Source organism: Gobius niger (assembly GCF_951799975.1).
Source record: "Gobius niger genome assembly, chromosome: 17".
Lineage (NCBI taxonomy): Eukaryota > Metazoa > Chordata > Actinopteri > Gobiiformes > Gobiidae > Gobius > Gobius niger.
In genome coordinates this window covers 8913073-8929237 of record NC_136868.1, presented here as the reverse complement: position 1 = coordinate 8929237, position 16165 = coordinate 8913073, and the positions used below count along the sequence as shown (strand labels likewise).

The 16165-nt window shown below is 41.2% G+C and overlaps 1 protein-coding gene across 1 annotated transcript in view; it reads right to left on the bottom strand.

Moving 5' to 3' along the window:
• The window catches only part of sned1 (sushi, nidogen and EGF-like domains 1), a 39950-nt gene that overhangs the window by 17366 nt on the left and 6419 nt on the right, over positions 1 to 16165 (bottom strand). The window contains exons 3-13 of the mRNA XM_079574857.1: positions 8330 to 8617; positions 8106 to 8246; positions 7246 to 7408; positions 6596 to 6721; positions 6190 to 6303; positions 5448 to 5561; positions 4624 to 4737; positions 4428 to 4475; positions 1097 to 1189; positions 876 to 1010; positions 160 to 279 (exon numbers count right to left, since the gene is read on the bottom strand). Coding sequence (XP_079430983.1) covers positions 160 to 279; positions 876 to 1010; positions 1097 to 1189; positions 4428 to 4475; positions 4624 to 4737; positions 5448 to 5561; positions 6190 to 6303; positions 6596 to 6721; positions 7246 to 7408; positions 8106 to 8246; positions 8330 to 8617 — 1456 coding nt within the window. The remainder of the gene's footprint in view (positions 1 to 159; positions 280 to 875; positions 1011 to 1096; positions 1190 to 4427; positions 4476 to 4623; positions 4738 to 5447; positions 5562 to 6189; positions 6304 to 6595; positions 6722 to 7245; positions 7409 to 8105; positions 8247 to 8329; positions 8618 to 16165) is intronic.

Below are 16165 nucleotides of genomic sequence, written 5' to 3'. Positions count from 1 at the left end.
TAAATACTAATGTGCCAGTTTAATTTCAAAGCTAATGTATTACAATAAGGCTTTGCAAAAGACAAAAAAGCAGTGCTGCTAAACCCAGGATGTTGAACAATGGTCCATACATATAACACCAATATCATAATCTTGTGTATGCTCTAAGAGTCAAGTTACCTTTCTGACAGTGTTTGCCCCAGTATCCGTGCTTGCACTCGCAGCTGTAGCCGCCATCGCGCTCGTAGCAGTAGCCTCCGTTCAGACACGGAGACGAGTCACACACCGACTGGGGCTGTACTGAAAAATACACACACACTTGACTGTGTCCCAGGGCTGAGCTGAAGATAAAAAACAAACTATATCCAACAAAAAGAGACGCTTTTGGGGATTACATTGTAATTGCTTGTTTGCCAAATAATTTGCTATTTTTTTGGATCTTTGATGTATCTCAGTGGATAACTTCAGTAACACCGACAACAGATAAAGATAGGAGATCGGCTGTTATTCTGACCAAGTTTAGACTGGGGCACTGTGGGCTTGGGTGGGATCTTGTCAAATCACCCTGATGGCTGCTTCACTGCAGTAAAAAATGGAAGATTGATCCGCACAATTGTATGCTCACCAATTTTAATGCCAATACTGCAAACAAGATAAAAAGTTTATAGACTGTCCTTTGTATAGAACTTAATGGGCAGATCTGTTTTGAATTGTTGCACCTTCGTCTCGGAATAATTGCACTGCTATTGTGACATTAAGTTGGTCTTTTCTAGTTTCGACCATGTAAACTGCACATGGGATGACTTCAACAGAAAGAGACCAGGTTTAAGAATGCTGGGTCCAATCGCACGCAGCTGTGAAATGTCCTGTTGTTGTGTGGGTGCCGTGGTCCTTACCATAGGGGTAGTAGTCCTTGTGATCTAGCTCTGCCCCGCTGGTCTGACAAGTGCACAAGTAGGTCCCTCCGTACTCCAGACAGGGGGCGCCGTCGGGACAGGACCGGCTGTGGCTGCACGGAGTATGGGTTACTTCTGAGAGGACACGATTGTGATGTTTTGATCAAAGGTGCAGTGAGATATTCGAGAGGATAAGTAGACTGTGAGCAGGTGATACCCACCGAACTGACAATAGAGGCCAGTGTAGCCTGTGGGGCATTCACACGTCCCATTGACGTCCACGCAGACGCCGCCGTTCTGACAGAGGCATTCTTCTGCGGACACATTGAAAGAGCAGGCTATGTTTCAAACTGATTTCAGAGTCACATCGGTCGTCCAGGAGGGTTTCAGCAGAGAAAACGGTAACAGTAGTCATCTGGACAGTGTAGTTTAAAATAGTTTGCAATAGCCTAGACCAGATGGGTACTTGAAATCTTCACTGCAATTTCAGCGTCACATTTTTAGCAGAATATCTTCTACTACAAGTATGCTAATGCTACTAGATGGTAAAGTGCAAAAAAGACAAAGACACTACAGGAAAACAAAAGTAACATATTTAAGGCCCTTTCACTTATTTACACAAATCACTTATCACTTCAGGACTATTTTGTTCACGTAATCACAGAATAAAAAAAAGACCTGAAGAAGATAGAGAGCTAAATTATTTAAAAGAATAGGCCACAGTTTTTACATATTGAGATATGTTCTTACCGTAGCTTAGACCAGTTCAATGCGTACCTGTCTGGTCGTTGTGTGTGTGCTCAGTCATGCAAAAACACTGAACATGTTAGAATTTAGCCTCTCCTCCTCTCCTTTATGGGGCCAAACGGGGATGAAGTTAGAGGCGACCAAGCTCTTCCACGTTTTCCCTATTTAAATACGGTTACGTGAGCGTTTACACAATCCAAGTATAGTCACACAAAATTAAACAACAAAGTCGACTCTATTTAAATAGGGAAAACATGGAAGAGGTGGGTCGCTTCTAACTTCACCCCTGGGCCCATGAGAAGCGGAGGAGAGGCTAAATGCTAACAACATGTTCGGTGTTTTTGCCTGACTGAGCGCACGTGTAAAGACCAGACAGGTACACATCAACTCGTCTAAGCTAAGGTAGGAACATATCTCAGTATGCAAAAATGGTGGCCTGTTCCTTTAAGAGTGAATGGCTGTGTATGCAAAGATACTGTCTACTCTGGGGAAGGTTAAAGCAAGATTTCATTAGAGAAACCTGAAGCAAAACATTAAATACATGAAATCTTATAAAATTCAACAGTCTGACTCCAGAGATCTAAGCCTTATTGAAGTATACTGTGCTATGTGGGTGAAAGTGCCCTCTGTGCCTGGATGTTAAGTTTTGGGGGTTGGCTGCAGGGTAAACATACACAGAGCTGCGTGGTCAGCATGTGCTCCAGATGCTCCGCGTCTTTCATCTGCTCTACTGTAAACTCATATTGATTCACTGTCATCCCGCGTTCCTTCATCTTTTCCCAACAAAGTTCACAGGAGCAGAAGATTACAAGTCCGCCGCACGCCGCACATCCGCTGAGTGCAAATTATAAGAATGTTTTTATTTTCCTCAACTTCCTAATTGCAGCGGCGGATCAAAGGCCATATCGCAGCTAAATGCTTTTTGTTTGAAGTCTCTGCGGCGCTGTGGAGGGTATTATTTTTTCTGATGATATAGAGTTATTCTGTGACCATCAGGCAGGACCCCGGGGGCAATTAATGGTTTCTTAATTCGCGAGAGCCACTTTCATTGGCCACCTGTGCGGCTTGTGCTTTTGATCTGGGCCTGATTAGGAGCTCCTGTGTCCCGCGACTTTCTCTTCCTCCGAGGATAGTGCTGTTTTTCCGCTGTGCCTTCCAAGTGAGCCAGGCAGGAAAGTATTCGGGGGATTTAAGAGAGCCTATATAAGCAGTAATAGTTATTTCAGCTCAAGGGTGAGAAGCAGCATACATTTGCAATTGCTCAAATCCTATTAAGGAGATTCTAAGGGAAACTGTAAGCGCAGGTTGACAGGTTCCTCTTATAAATTCATAGCCTCTTAGAAAGATTTATCGGCAAGTAGTCCAAAATCAGGTCCAAAACCAGGCTTAAAAGGAACTACATTTGGAAAATCATGACTTAAAATTAACTTTTGCACATTTTACCACACATTTCTGTTTGCAAATAAAATGTAAATCTCAGTCAGATGGAAGACTTCTTTGATTTGGAGACTTTTGTGATATGTTTGTGTATATAGATGTTTCTTCAATGAATGCAATAACAATAATATTTGGTTCCAGCCCTAAGCAGGCATAATGTCTTAATATGACTTTATGGTAGGGAAGTATGGAGATGGAGGTGGGATAATAACATATTTGTGAACAAATTGTGCAATGATTATGCAAGCTGCAGCTGTGTTCGAAAATGTAGTGCCATGGCCAACTTCCAGCTACTAAGTAGTGGTGTGGAGCGTGCATATTTCAACAGTTCTGCCTGCACAAATAGCCTGAATACCATAGACAGGCTTTGACTCATAAAGACTGCTACTTAAGTCTAGACAAAGCATTTCCCCTTTGTTGGTAAACTAATAAAATGTGCTAATAAAGTGATTATTTGCAACATCAAGAGGCTGCTGCTCCAGGTCGCTGTCGTAAACTGGGTGAGGCCGTGTCAGTTTTGATAATTACAATAATCCATCATCACAGCAGTCCCTTCCAGGGCACCAGGCCAAATTCCTGTGGCATAACACAGCTCCTCTCCACATACCCGAGTCTGCCTGCTACCTGCCACAGTAACAGCCATCGTGATGAGCTCATAATAACTCAAGTCACCAATACATGCAGGCCAGAAGTATCAGTCAAAAGTGTTTTTTAACCGTCAAGGCTCAAACTGTGGATCAGGTGTCACTGGTGATATCAGATTTCTAATTTGACATCAAGTCCAGTATCAGTCTTGATTATTCATATAATTGCTGGCTTTTCAGGATGCTGCATGTCGACAAACACACGAGGAACAAGTAATGGACACATGTGCATTTAAACATGCCTCACCAGACTGTAGTCATCAGATAAGTGGATATGTTGTCTCGCATTTTTGCTCACAAACCCTCATTCATGAACTGTCTAGCCCAAAGACACAATGACAGTAAGCACTGGCTGTCCCTGGATCCCTGGCCCCAACATTTGGATCATGCTCTGCAACTGAGCCACAGCCAATTAAGTGATACTTATTTGATCATATCATTTGGTGCAGAAAGAGAAAAGGAATCTCTTTCCTCTTGACATGTGGTTTGTTTTTTCAAGAGAGAAATCAAACTTGACACTTGAAGCTTCTGTAGATAAGTTTAAAGCCTTTGGGGAGCTACTTGCGAAGGGCTTGGGACCTGCAGATCAGACCCCCCTGGTCCAAACTGATATATACTAGAGAGAAGGTGTGTGTGTTAAAGGTAGCTGGATGCTGACACAGAGAGGTCACAGAGTGCAGTGTAAATGAGGGAAGGTTTGGCAAATTTCTGGACTTGTTTTTACCTGTTTGGTTTTCTGTGTCAGTTGTGTTCACATCAAGCACAACAAGCTCTGTAAGAACAAGCCAAACAAGACGGTGCTCAAAACTGTCATTCAAATCACAGCTGACATTTAATTAATGAAAACAAGCATGTACAAAAAAAAAAACTAGTAGCGTGGTTTATTGAATCAAATAATATGAAGATGCAACTTTGCTCACCAGTCTCACAGAGGAGTCCGGTGAAGGCTGCGGGACACACGCAGGTGAAGTTGCTCACACGATCGATGCACTCTCCTCCGTTCAGACAGGGCTGTGAGTCACATTCATTTATGTCTGTATGAAACACAAGCGTCCAGAGGAACAGAAGAATGTGTCAGTGCAGTTCCCCAGGTCCTGAATGAGCCGGATTAAACACTGCGAGCTTCCCTTCCGAGAGAATAAGGTTTCACTGACCAGGTGTGGAGCATTAGGACTAATCCGCTCTCATGTACGAACAAGGATGCAAGGCCTGATCAGTTCATTCCACCCGGAGGTTTGGGTTTCATTAATAACTCCATATGGGGCCAGATAAAAGATAATTTCTTTTGGAAACGTAATACTCAGTAACTCACTACTGCTGCTCTATTTGACCCATGAAATGTAATGTCTATCAGAGCAACCACCTAGACCAAATGTATAGATTCATATTCTGTACATCGTAACAAATGCAACAAACAATAATCATCAGTTAGTTTTATTCTAATTTAGTTTGCTCGTTGTATTGCCAAAAGTTTCTGCTTTAGCTCACACTGAAACATAATTTTCAACACATAATTTTCATTCTTGGTGTTTTGAAACTTAAGACACCGATTTCTTTGTCAGTCCAAATAAAATTCCCACAGATTTTTTTTTTGGCCCAATCCATACATGAGCAGAAGAGGACATGCATTTCCATCATTTTCTTTCAAACCCATTTCACGTGTCAAAAAAATGATTCAATGTAGAATTGACACTTGTCCGAAATATAAAAGCTAATTAAATATTGGTATAACTCAAATACTGACCAGTCTCACACAGGAGGCCGGTGAACCCGGGCTCACACACACAGCTGAAGTTGCTCACTCCTTGGACACACTGCGCGTTGTTGAAGCAGGGTTTGTCTTTGCACTCGTCGATGTCTGAAAACACAACGTCAGAGAATATTTACTCAGCTGATTAATACATCCACTCCCTCACTCTGCAACTATGTGCTGCTCGCTGCGAAAGGTATTAAGAGGATGGACACATCTCTGCAGGACAGTTCGAAGAGGTGCATGCACATTAGGTCCGTAGACGCATCCATTTTCTGTCTAGAATGAGGATAATGAGTATATAAGGCTTTAGAGATGAGTACAATAATCGACATGGAGCCTTTACAGTACCACACATCAGAATATAAAAAAGGAGAAATTTTATCAAGACCTTAGCAAGAACATACTGGCAAAATCACCTAAAAGTACTGGACATAATCTAGGGAGTTTACTTGTAAAATTATAATTAAGCTCATACGAAAGGTAGGGACAAAACAAACCCTGCAAGTTATCGGCTTATTGCGTTCTTAAACTGCAGGGATAATATAGCTCAAGGTTGAGAAGCAGGATACATTTGCAATTGCTCAAATCCAGTTAAACCCCTAACCTCTCAAACCTCTACACTTCCTGTTTGCTAAGTTTGTAGATAATGCGTCATCTTTGGTTCTGATGCCTACAATAGGGCAAAACATGAATTATATAAAAATGATGCATTCACTCAATGTGTCACTTTTACCGGTTTCACAGTGGACCCCGGTGTATCCAGGTGGGCACTGGCAGACATAACTGTTAATCTGGTCTTCACAAGTCCCGCCATGTTGGCAGGGGTTTGAGGCGCACTCGTCCACATCTGAAACAGAGAAACAAAGACCCATAGAAGTCCCTTTTAATTAACCAACATCTGACCAGGTTGAGGGGATGCTAGAAAGTTCAAAAATGCAATTGATACTTTGAAACTATGCAAAGCCTTTGGAAAAGTCCAAGTGTCAATGTGTCCCTCTGGCAAGACACACAAAATCATTCTGTTTTTACAAGCTGATAGTGTTTTTCCTGGCTAATCCCATTTGAAACATCAGTGTCCATTCACAGTGTGCAGTGTGTCACGTTAATCGGGGCAGGAAGCAGCTTTAGCCATAACTCACCGATCTGGCAGCGCCGCCCTGTGAACCCGGCCAGACAGGAGCAGGTGAAGGAGGGGTTCCCCGTGATGCAGTCATCGATGCACTGACCTCCGTTCAAACACGGACGCAGGTGTGGGCAAACAGAGGCTGTGGAAAAATGGCACTATTCAGAGAAATCTTTCAACGTCACTGATGAGTCAGAATGAAACATCACTGGCTGTGTTGTAGTTGAGCTGCCACTTAGATCTGATTTCTGTGTAATGTATGTCTAATAGTCAAGCCCACATCCAAGTCAAGTCCAGCCAAGTTTAATATCATTTTATTTATTAAATGTATTTATGAATCAAATATGAATATAAATATGTATTTGTTGAACTAAAATATACTATTGGACAGTCTCTGTTTTTGTTAAAGGAACAGGCCACCATTTTTACCTACTGAGATATGTCAGTATGGAAAAACGGTGGCCTGTTCCTTTAAGTCCAAACTGCACAAGCTTCTGTAACACACGGTCCACGAGAGAAAACAGTATTACACATATTTTCACAAAAGTGTGCACACAAATCCGAAGAGACAAGTCCAAGTTAGAGTCTTAACGAATAAAAATATATATACGACAACAAATTAAAAAAGTAGTAGAGCCAGTAGTAAAACACTCTGCCTCAGCTCACCTGAGTTATTGCAGCTGCCGACTTCCACATTGGCGTGGTCTATCCGAAACACCCATCTGCCGGGAAACCCTACGTTAGTGGTGCCCTCCACGCTCACGATGTCCGCCGTGCGAGAGCCAGGGATATTGAAGTAGCGCTTTCCGTCACCAGCGTTAAAGCCTGCCTAGGAAAAGACCAGCACCATGTCATGAGAGAAGCCTATAAAGCCAATTTCCTCTTTAGCTTATCCTAACATAGTGGAGCTCAGTGTTGTTCTAGCTTCCTGCCTTTCGAGCTTACAACCTATGTATAGGCCAGTGTAATGCCTAATTTGAAAGCGAAGACCAATTTGAAAGCGAAGACCCACAAAACTTTCTCTCGTTGCATTTTTTTTTAAACCTCCCTCACTTGTTTACCAAAGTAAACAATGTAGAAGTTAAACACAGAAAACAAAATCAATGACATGAGTGTATCCCATTGTTTAGCATATTAAGTGTTTTGGGACATTGGACAGGATTCTTAAAGGGCCAAAACGTTAGACTGAGAAGGCTAAAATAACACTAATCATTTAGAATTACATTATATACTAAAGATAATGTGATTCTAGTCCAGTGCTGAACATCAAGTATGAGCGTCTTCCTATGAAATCAGTTTAGCTTTAATTAGTTGGCTTAGTTTAGATGCAATTTTAAGGGGAATAAAACAAAAACAAACACATTTTACTGAAAAAGTGCTTTTCTAGACATTGAAAAATGCATCACAAAAAGTACAAAGATAAAATATTGAAATCAGACAAGGCAGGGAAACAACACATAGAAAATAGGATGGTTAGATATCAAAACATTTTCCAATCTCTTCACTTCACTTCTCTGTGCTCTTACCTGCGCAGCAATGCCCCCCAGACCAACCCGGTTCCCTCCACTGGTGGCATGCATGCCTGTAGTCCACGTGATTTTATGGTACTGAAATATAGTAAATGAAAGCTCTCCATCTGTAATCAGCACCACCTGAAACGTGTTAACCTACAAAGAGGGAAACAGTCTTAGTTTTGTTATTTTCTGACAAATGAAACGTGAGATCATGAAGCATTTTAAAAATCCAGTACCGGTGTTTTTGAATTGCCTCCAAAGAACGTAACTTGGTGCCATGTGGAAACGAGGACCCAGGTAGCGTTGAAGTTTGAGAACTCAGGAAAGTAAGTCCGGACGTCATTGGAAGCTCGGAGCAGGACGTCCGACTCCAGGCTCTCTCTGTAAAACACCCTCCCAGCGCGGCGGTTGTCCACATCGGCCCAGAAAGCTGCCACTACCCTCCTGTCTCCAGCGATGGGAAAGGCTACAGGTGTGAACTGAGAAACCTCTCTCAGGAAAGACACCAGGCCGTTGTTGTTAACCTAGGGAAGAGGTAGCACTACTTTAGAGATGGAATTCAGAAGAAGAATGCACTGTCACTCACAATGCAATATCAAAACAAGAAAAATAAAAAAGAATCAATAACAGCTACTACTATAGTTACTATATTGATAAGTAGATCTGCACAATTTGAATCAGCGAATATCACAGGCTGCAATAACTTTGATTATATAATATTTTTGTAAAACAAACTTGTTTTGAAAGGCATGTGATTCTAGTGTTCATTTAGCCGTCCATAGCATGTTAACTTGTTTAAAATGTGCACTGAAGCAGAAGAGGTTCAGAGACCAACAACCCATTGCAAAATGTTATTAGCTTTTCTAACAATTTCAGGTGCAAACATTTTAAATCTTGTCAATGGTTGGATGCTATATTTTGATATTTAGCTTCATTTCAATGAAATAGTGTTTTTAACCAAAAATACCACAAATTCAATTATATCATTTTAGAGATATTGTCTTGAAATTATCTCGCGACCCCAGCCTCAGTGTTGGGCAACCCACCGGGGGCTCCCGATCCCCACTTCGGGAAACCCTGCTCTAAGAACTGACTCATGATTTTAAAACATAAATCACAAATCTACTTCCAAATGCGAAGTATTTTTCCCCCCAAAATTGAACAGACCATAAGAAAGTGTGAAAAATGTGTTATATCAGATGTGTTATATCAGCACACACAATTATGGTAATTTACTGTTACTCTTTCCCCCCTTTTTGACCTTGAGGTTATGCATGTGATGTCATTAAACAGCAACAAAAAATGGAGTGGCTATGTCTGCAATGTCATTCTGATGTTAGGCTCCATTTCTATTTAGATTTACATAGAAATAGAATGTGCATATCCACAATGATGGGGCAGTAAACGAGGGTGAAGGGCAGGGAGAGACATTTAGTAAACTGTCAGAGTCCAGACTTGAACCCATGATGGTAGGGACAGTGTTCCACAGCAGCTTTAATCACTGACTAGACTATCGGTTGAACATCAATTCACTTAACTTTAAAAAAAATAATGACAAATACATACGATACATGTGAATAATACACAAGCTACTGCCATAGGGTTTCAGCAGAACATACTAAACACTCAGAACATGAAGTCCAGACCAACAAAGACACAGACAGCATTTTGACTGACCCCTTGTGACATAACATGCGGGAAGAACTGGTCAAATGAACTGGCAAACTGCACTGCGTGGTATTGGATGTTCCCACAGCGGATGTTTGCACTTCCCGTCTAACAAACAGGCGTGACTTTTATTCGGAGAAATGAGAAAACCTGGCCCGAGCGGCTCGGACACCTGTGAAGTCATGGCACTGGAGAGGACCTTCATGGACCTTTAAATTCACAGATGTGCGCTAACAGCCGAGCAACCAAATAAACGCACCCATCCTCCACTCGCCCACATTACTGCCCTGTGAGAAGCACACTGTTAGCAGAAGAGTCCAGGAACAGACAACTGGACAACTGAGAAACACGATTTAGCTTGTTCCAAACTACTACTTTCCTAATGTTTTCTTTGGACAATAGTCAAAATATATTTTGAAATATTGCCGACTGGACTGGATTGACTGAGTCGAGGATGTTTTGTTTCTATCTTCTTCAGAAGCTTCATCTCGCTCTTGTAGTCAAAATGAAAGATCAGTCTTACATTTTTACTGAAAGTGAGAAAAGGCGCTCCTGAAGATAGACATGATGCATCCTCAACTCAATCAACCCAGTACAGTCGATGATAGTTAAATCTATCCTATTAATAACTGCTGGACGACTGAGAGCCTGCAAACCCTGTTGGATATAAATTTGAGTACAGGGTTGATCTCATTGTCAAAATTTGTTGCTTTACTCTTTCTTCTACAGATGCCTAGAGTGGACAAAACTGAAAGCATTAATAATCCATAGCCTGTGGTGCAGGTAAATAAAGAAAAAAACAGTTCTGCAAATTGCTGTCGTGGCACTAGACTGCACCACACTGAGCTTCACTGCATATGGGAGGATCATCAAAATGATGGGATCATCTGAGGCCAATACTGATAATTTCTGGAAATAATTTGGCCCATATTCTGTGGTTTGAACATTTCTGGAATATTTGCAATAGCACTAAGGCATCTGACATCTATTTAGGACTGTATTTGGCTATCTCTTAAAGAGAAGTGCAGCAGCGGATCAGTGGAAGAGCAGATGGACTGTGGTTCCACAATGTCTTTGGGCAAGACACTTCCGCTGCCATGCCTTCAGTGTCTATGTACACTAATATATGAATGAGAGTGTGTTTGTGAGTGCAAATGCAGAGCAATGGATACAAACCAGAGCATGGCTACAACCCAGTGTAGTGTTTTCATTATCATGTGTAAATATGCCAAAGCTCAGTCCATTACAGGCACTGTCCTGACCAAATAAAGCAATAATAGAAAAAAGAGCTCACAGCATAACAAGAAACAAGCTATCAAACCTGTATAATAAGGAATCATTTACAATTTCGAAGCCTAAATTCATTCACGAAAGCCACTGATGGAAAACATCTCTGTCTTTTAAAAGCATGACAACATATTCCCACTATGGCGCTATAGTATCTAGTTTCTCTTGATCTCAAGAGTGAATTTAAGCTCTCAATGTGACCAATGTGACAGGGACAAAGCAACATCAGATGGCTTGGCTTTTGCTTCCTGCATGTATAAACACATAATTTGAAGGATTTTACAGTGAAAACAGAAAGGGAAGTTTTGCTTGGCATGGCACAGCAGCCCAGTTAATTGCCCAACCACAGCCTTCCCCTCTGCATCAGCGTAAATGTGGCGAAAATGTGGCCCGGTGTGGGTAAGAAGAGGTCCGGTCCGGGGGTCAGCCAAAACACCATCTGATACAAAAACATAGGAGCTGGTTGGATGAAAAGATGTCCGTGAAGCGCTAACTCCACACACCCACAAGGTCACTAATGAGGGCGCTGTGGTGGCAGCGGTCTGGACAGCAGCCATCTTACAACAGAATTAGTGTCAGGAGTTCAAGCTCGACAAGAACTACACTTCATATATTCCGATCCAGGAGAATGTTTAATTGCTTAATCCAATTTCTTGTAGATCAGGGGCTGTTTAAACAAGCACAAACCGCCATCATGGAGATTTATTTCAACACTGGTTTGACATGACATTACTCTGGGCTGAACAAGCACTTTGCAATTCAGGTCATTCAGTTTAGGTAAATGTAAAGATATAGACGTAAAGACAAGTAGTCACTCACATCTATTTAATACAGACAAGTGGGGGTCACTGTTTTAATCAATATATTGTTGCTAAGGTTATCAAAACATATATACGGTATGTTTACAAGCAAATAACTCAACTGCAAGTAGGAGTCCAACAAATGTTTAAAAAAATAATAGATCTGTGTTTTGTACTGAACAGGAGGGTACAAAAAATAGGTGAAACTGATCAATATAAAATAAATGGCAAAGGAAAGCCGTTTAACTTATGTGACAGTGAAAGGTCCTATATCCTGCAAAATTGACTTTTTGGAGCTTTTAGCCATGTTGTAATGCTACTTCCTTATCAAAAACACACCAGAGTGGTTTTTTGCTTCATTCACGCAGTTCTCAGCAATCCTCCTGAATCCTGCACTCTGAGCAGCTGCTCCGCCCTCTCCTGGAAAATGACTGAGTTGTGACACTCGTTTTTTACGTCATAGTGTTAAACAGGAAGAATCTGATGTAATGTAATGCCTTACGGCCTGATTTTAATTTATAAAACAGCTTTTTCATTATTTCTGTGCCCGACTGCCCCTGCGGAGAAAACAAACACACACCCCGAGTGTCTGAAGAGATGTCATGTTTGCACTGAAAGTTGTGAAGAAGGAGCTCTTTCTAACCTACTCTGGACACGCATGTTCTTTTTTCTTGCCTAACGATAATGTCATGGAGAAGCGCGTTTGGCTACGAGAGGTGCAGGACATTATTCAACCTTCCTAAAGAAGAGGCCACTCGCCAGGAGTTGGAATTTCATTCCGGGATTCCCCAACTATCAGCCAAAATAGTGTTTTTCTGTGACTGTCTCTTGATGGATGTTTGGTGAACCTTCGCCTGAATCAAAGTGGATTAACTTTTATAACCAACGCAAATGCCATAATGCAAACACCTGATGGAGTGGCCAGGACAGAGCAGTGAGTCAATCCAAACGCGTGCTAGCTTGTGTGTTAGCCATTTATGAAGCTGTGTCGCAAATGTCAACTCCTTATAACTGCATTGTGAAGTAACTTCACTTATTGGTATCGATATATTTATTTTACCGCTGATGTAGCTAATATATGGGCGGATAAGCTCTGAGAGAGGGGACGGAGTTAACTGAATTGAAGTGTCGTGTCTTCCGGGTTTGCAAAATAACCCCAGAAAATACTTATATTTCTCACCAAAAATAGTGCTCCATAGTGGTAGAGGTACAATATATCATATAAATGCCTATACTCACTTTGGGATGGCTAAAATAGCATGATACAGATCCTTTAAAGGTATACATTTGAGAGTATTTTAGGTCATACGAACACAGGTTTTGGCTGAGCACTTTCAACTAAGGGGGAACTCGAGTGAATGACATGCCCAAGGGGTAGGTAATCCAGTCATCAGGGTCAAAAACCTGTGTACTCAGAGTCCAAAATCAGAATATACTGATGAAATGTGTTATTTTCAGTTATCGATCTACGTTAATAAAAGCCACCACCAAATTAATACAAAGCTACACAGCAATGTTCTATTTTGCTATGAAAGGTATAAAAAGTCAAAATCAGTCTGTATAATATACAGTATCCAGGTGAGGGTAAAACTCTGCCTCTGGGGTAACACGACTACGGTCAGGATTTGGGTGTGAACAGTCTCTACCTTGAACAAAGCATCCCTCTCTCCATATTTCTTGTTGCCCCTTCACTCCACGACACCCTTGTTATGTCTGGGGAGTTCTTTACCGGATATATGCAGGATTTTGCTTGGGTGGTTTCCTTAAGAGCCAGGCAATTTATGGGCTAAAATAAACTTTCATCTGGCTAAAGTCAAGCCAACACAAATCCGTATGAAAGAGGTGCCCATGGATCAAGTCAGGAAAACATCAGTTTGCCTTGTCAAAAAGGCGGTTTCACAGCTACCAGCCTGTCCAGCTACATGACGAGGAGACAGTCTGTGCACTTAACCTGGGTTCACTTTTATCAGCAATAAATCCTGCCCGCTGTGGGGGGAGCGGAGAACAGGCTGCAGTGAATAAGCAAATATGAATGTTTGCAATGTAAACTTTAAAAATCAAATGGAATGGCCAAAAGTAGGGAGTCCTGAGTAAGCTTTTTTCCAGAATGAGCACTCAAATTTAAGTACTTTTTGGTGACGTGACAATATCAACAAAACAGGCAATAAGGGATGGAAGGATATGCTAACTCTACAGAGAGTCCTGGATGGCACAGCATTTTTAGTGTGGGTGAAATGTCTAATTGAGTGTGTTTTTTCTGACAAGTAGCTATAATAATTTTTCTGTTTCTGTCTGGCTTCACAGAGCCAAGAACACTTTTGTTTCCCACTGCAACAGCACTCTTTGCTGGTGTCACTGGTGTCTGCTGCCCAATGCCTGCAAAACTAAAATCTGTGCCACAGAACCTTATTTATGCTGACAAATCTTGAAATGATTTGTGTGTTAGAAAAGCCTTGTGCATAGAACATTTTCTCTTGATGTTATTTTACAACATCAGATCTCTACACCAGTGTCAATTTAAACACATTTTATTTAGTTCTATTCTTTTGATGACAATATCATTTAATTCTAGTCACGATTTAGTCAAATCATTCTCTTCAATTTCAGTCTAGTTTTAGTCGACTGAAATTGCATGCAAATTTAGCCAACTAAATTAAAGATTGATTTAGTCAACTTTACATTGTCAATATTAAGAGTAAAGGAATAGGCCACCGTTTTACATACTGAGATATGTTCTTACCTGAGCTTAGACGAGTTGATGCGTAACTGTCTGGTCTTTGTGCGTGCGCTCAGTCACGCAAATGTTGCTAGCGTTCAGCCTCTCCTAGCAAAGGCATAGCCCCAAACTCGGGTGAAGTTAGAAGCTACCAAGCTGTTCCCTGTTTTCCCAATTTAAATACAGTTATGTGAGCCTTTACGCCTTTTATCCAAGTCTAGTTACACAAAATTAAACATGTCGATTTTCTAAGCGGATAAAAAGGGGTAGTATATTGTGAGGCACAATAACATAGGGGCACTTTGACATCCGCGCAGATTACTACGCCTTATATATATAGCACCCCTTTTAATCGGCTTAGAAAATCGTGTGTAACTGTATTTAAATAGGGAAAATGTGGAACAGCTTGGTAGCTTGTAACTTCACCCAAGTTTGCTGGGAGAGGCTAAATGCTAACAACATTTGCGTGACTGAGCGCACGCACAAAGACCAGACAGTTATGCATCAACTCGTCTAAGCTCAGGTAAGAACATATCTCAGTATGTAAAAACGGTGGCCTATTCCTTTAAATCATATTCAATCAAGGTCCTTTGCTTCATGTTTGTTCTGCACATGGACAAAGCACAGAGATGTTATTTGGCAGTAAATTTAAATGATATGAGGCTCTTTCAAACTATTATTCACATCACTAAAATTATGTCCATTTTTTCTTCCGCTGTATCCGGGGCCGGGTCGCGGGGCCAAAATTATGTTGAAATATTAGTATATTTAGTATTTATTACATTAACACTGGTCTACACACACATTTTATTACACACACGCACACATTTCATTACGGACACACAAAGCCTATGATCACTTCTACCAATACTGACAAATCTATTTAAACATGCACTTTTTGCTACAATATCTCCATACATTCAAACCACGACTCAAACCCACTCTCAAAAGCATGAGCATAAACAACCTCATTCCTATATCAAAATGGTATTATTTAAGAAGAGCACGAGAGGGGAAAAAGACAGAAACCACCAGTTCTGCAAATACTCCAAGTTCACGTACCGTTGATCAGTAAATCAAAATGGCATCAAGGCCTTGTCCCACATGCCTTCTTTCAATAAATCAATTGAATTTATTTCCAATGACATTTTTATAGATGCTGAAACTCAGTCTGCCACACCGAACTAGTGACTGAATATTCTCTATACAATCATACACTTGTAGTCTGTCTTGCGTTATCCATATGTTTAGCAGTCAATTGTGCATAATGTGCCACAACCTCAGTTCTTAAGCATCTGGTATAAACTCAATCCCACCATGACCTGTAAAAAGTGATAAAAGTTCACTAACATATTACAGGCCCATGTGTCTATCGCAAACCGACAGTGCGCACAAGTAATAGCGCTCGTGTCATTCATCTCGTGAGTAAAAAGCGCTCAAGCAGAGTACAAAGAATCATGAATGCACGCATCCTTGGCCCTTCGCGGAGTGCTGACGAGCTGAAGAGGGTGAATGAAATTGCACAAGTGTTGTAGATCTGGAGAGAGGCAGATGAGCACAAGCAGATGTTCAGAAAGCAGTTCACTTTTGCACATTCTTGG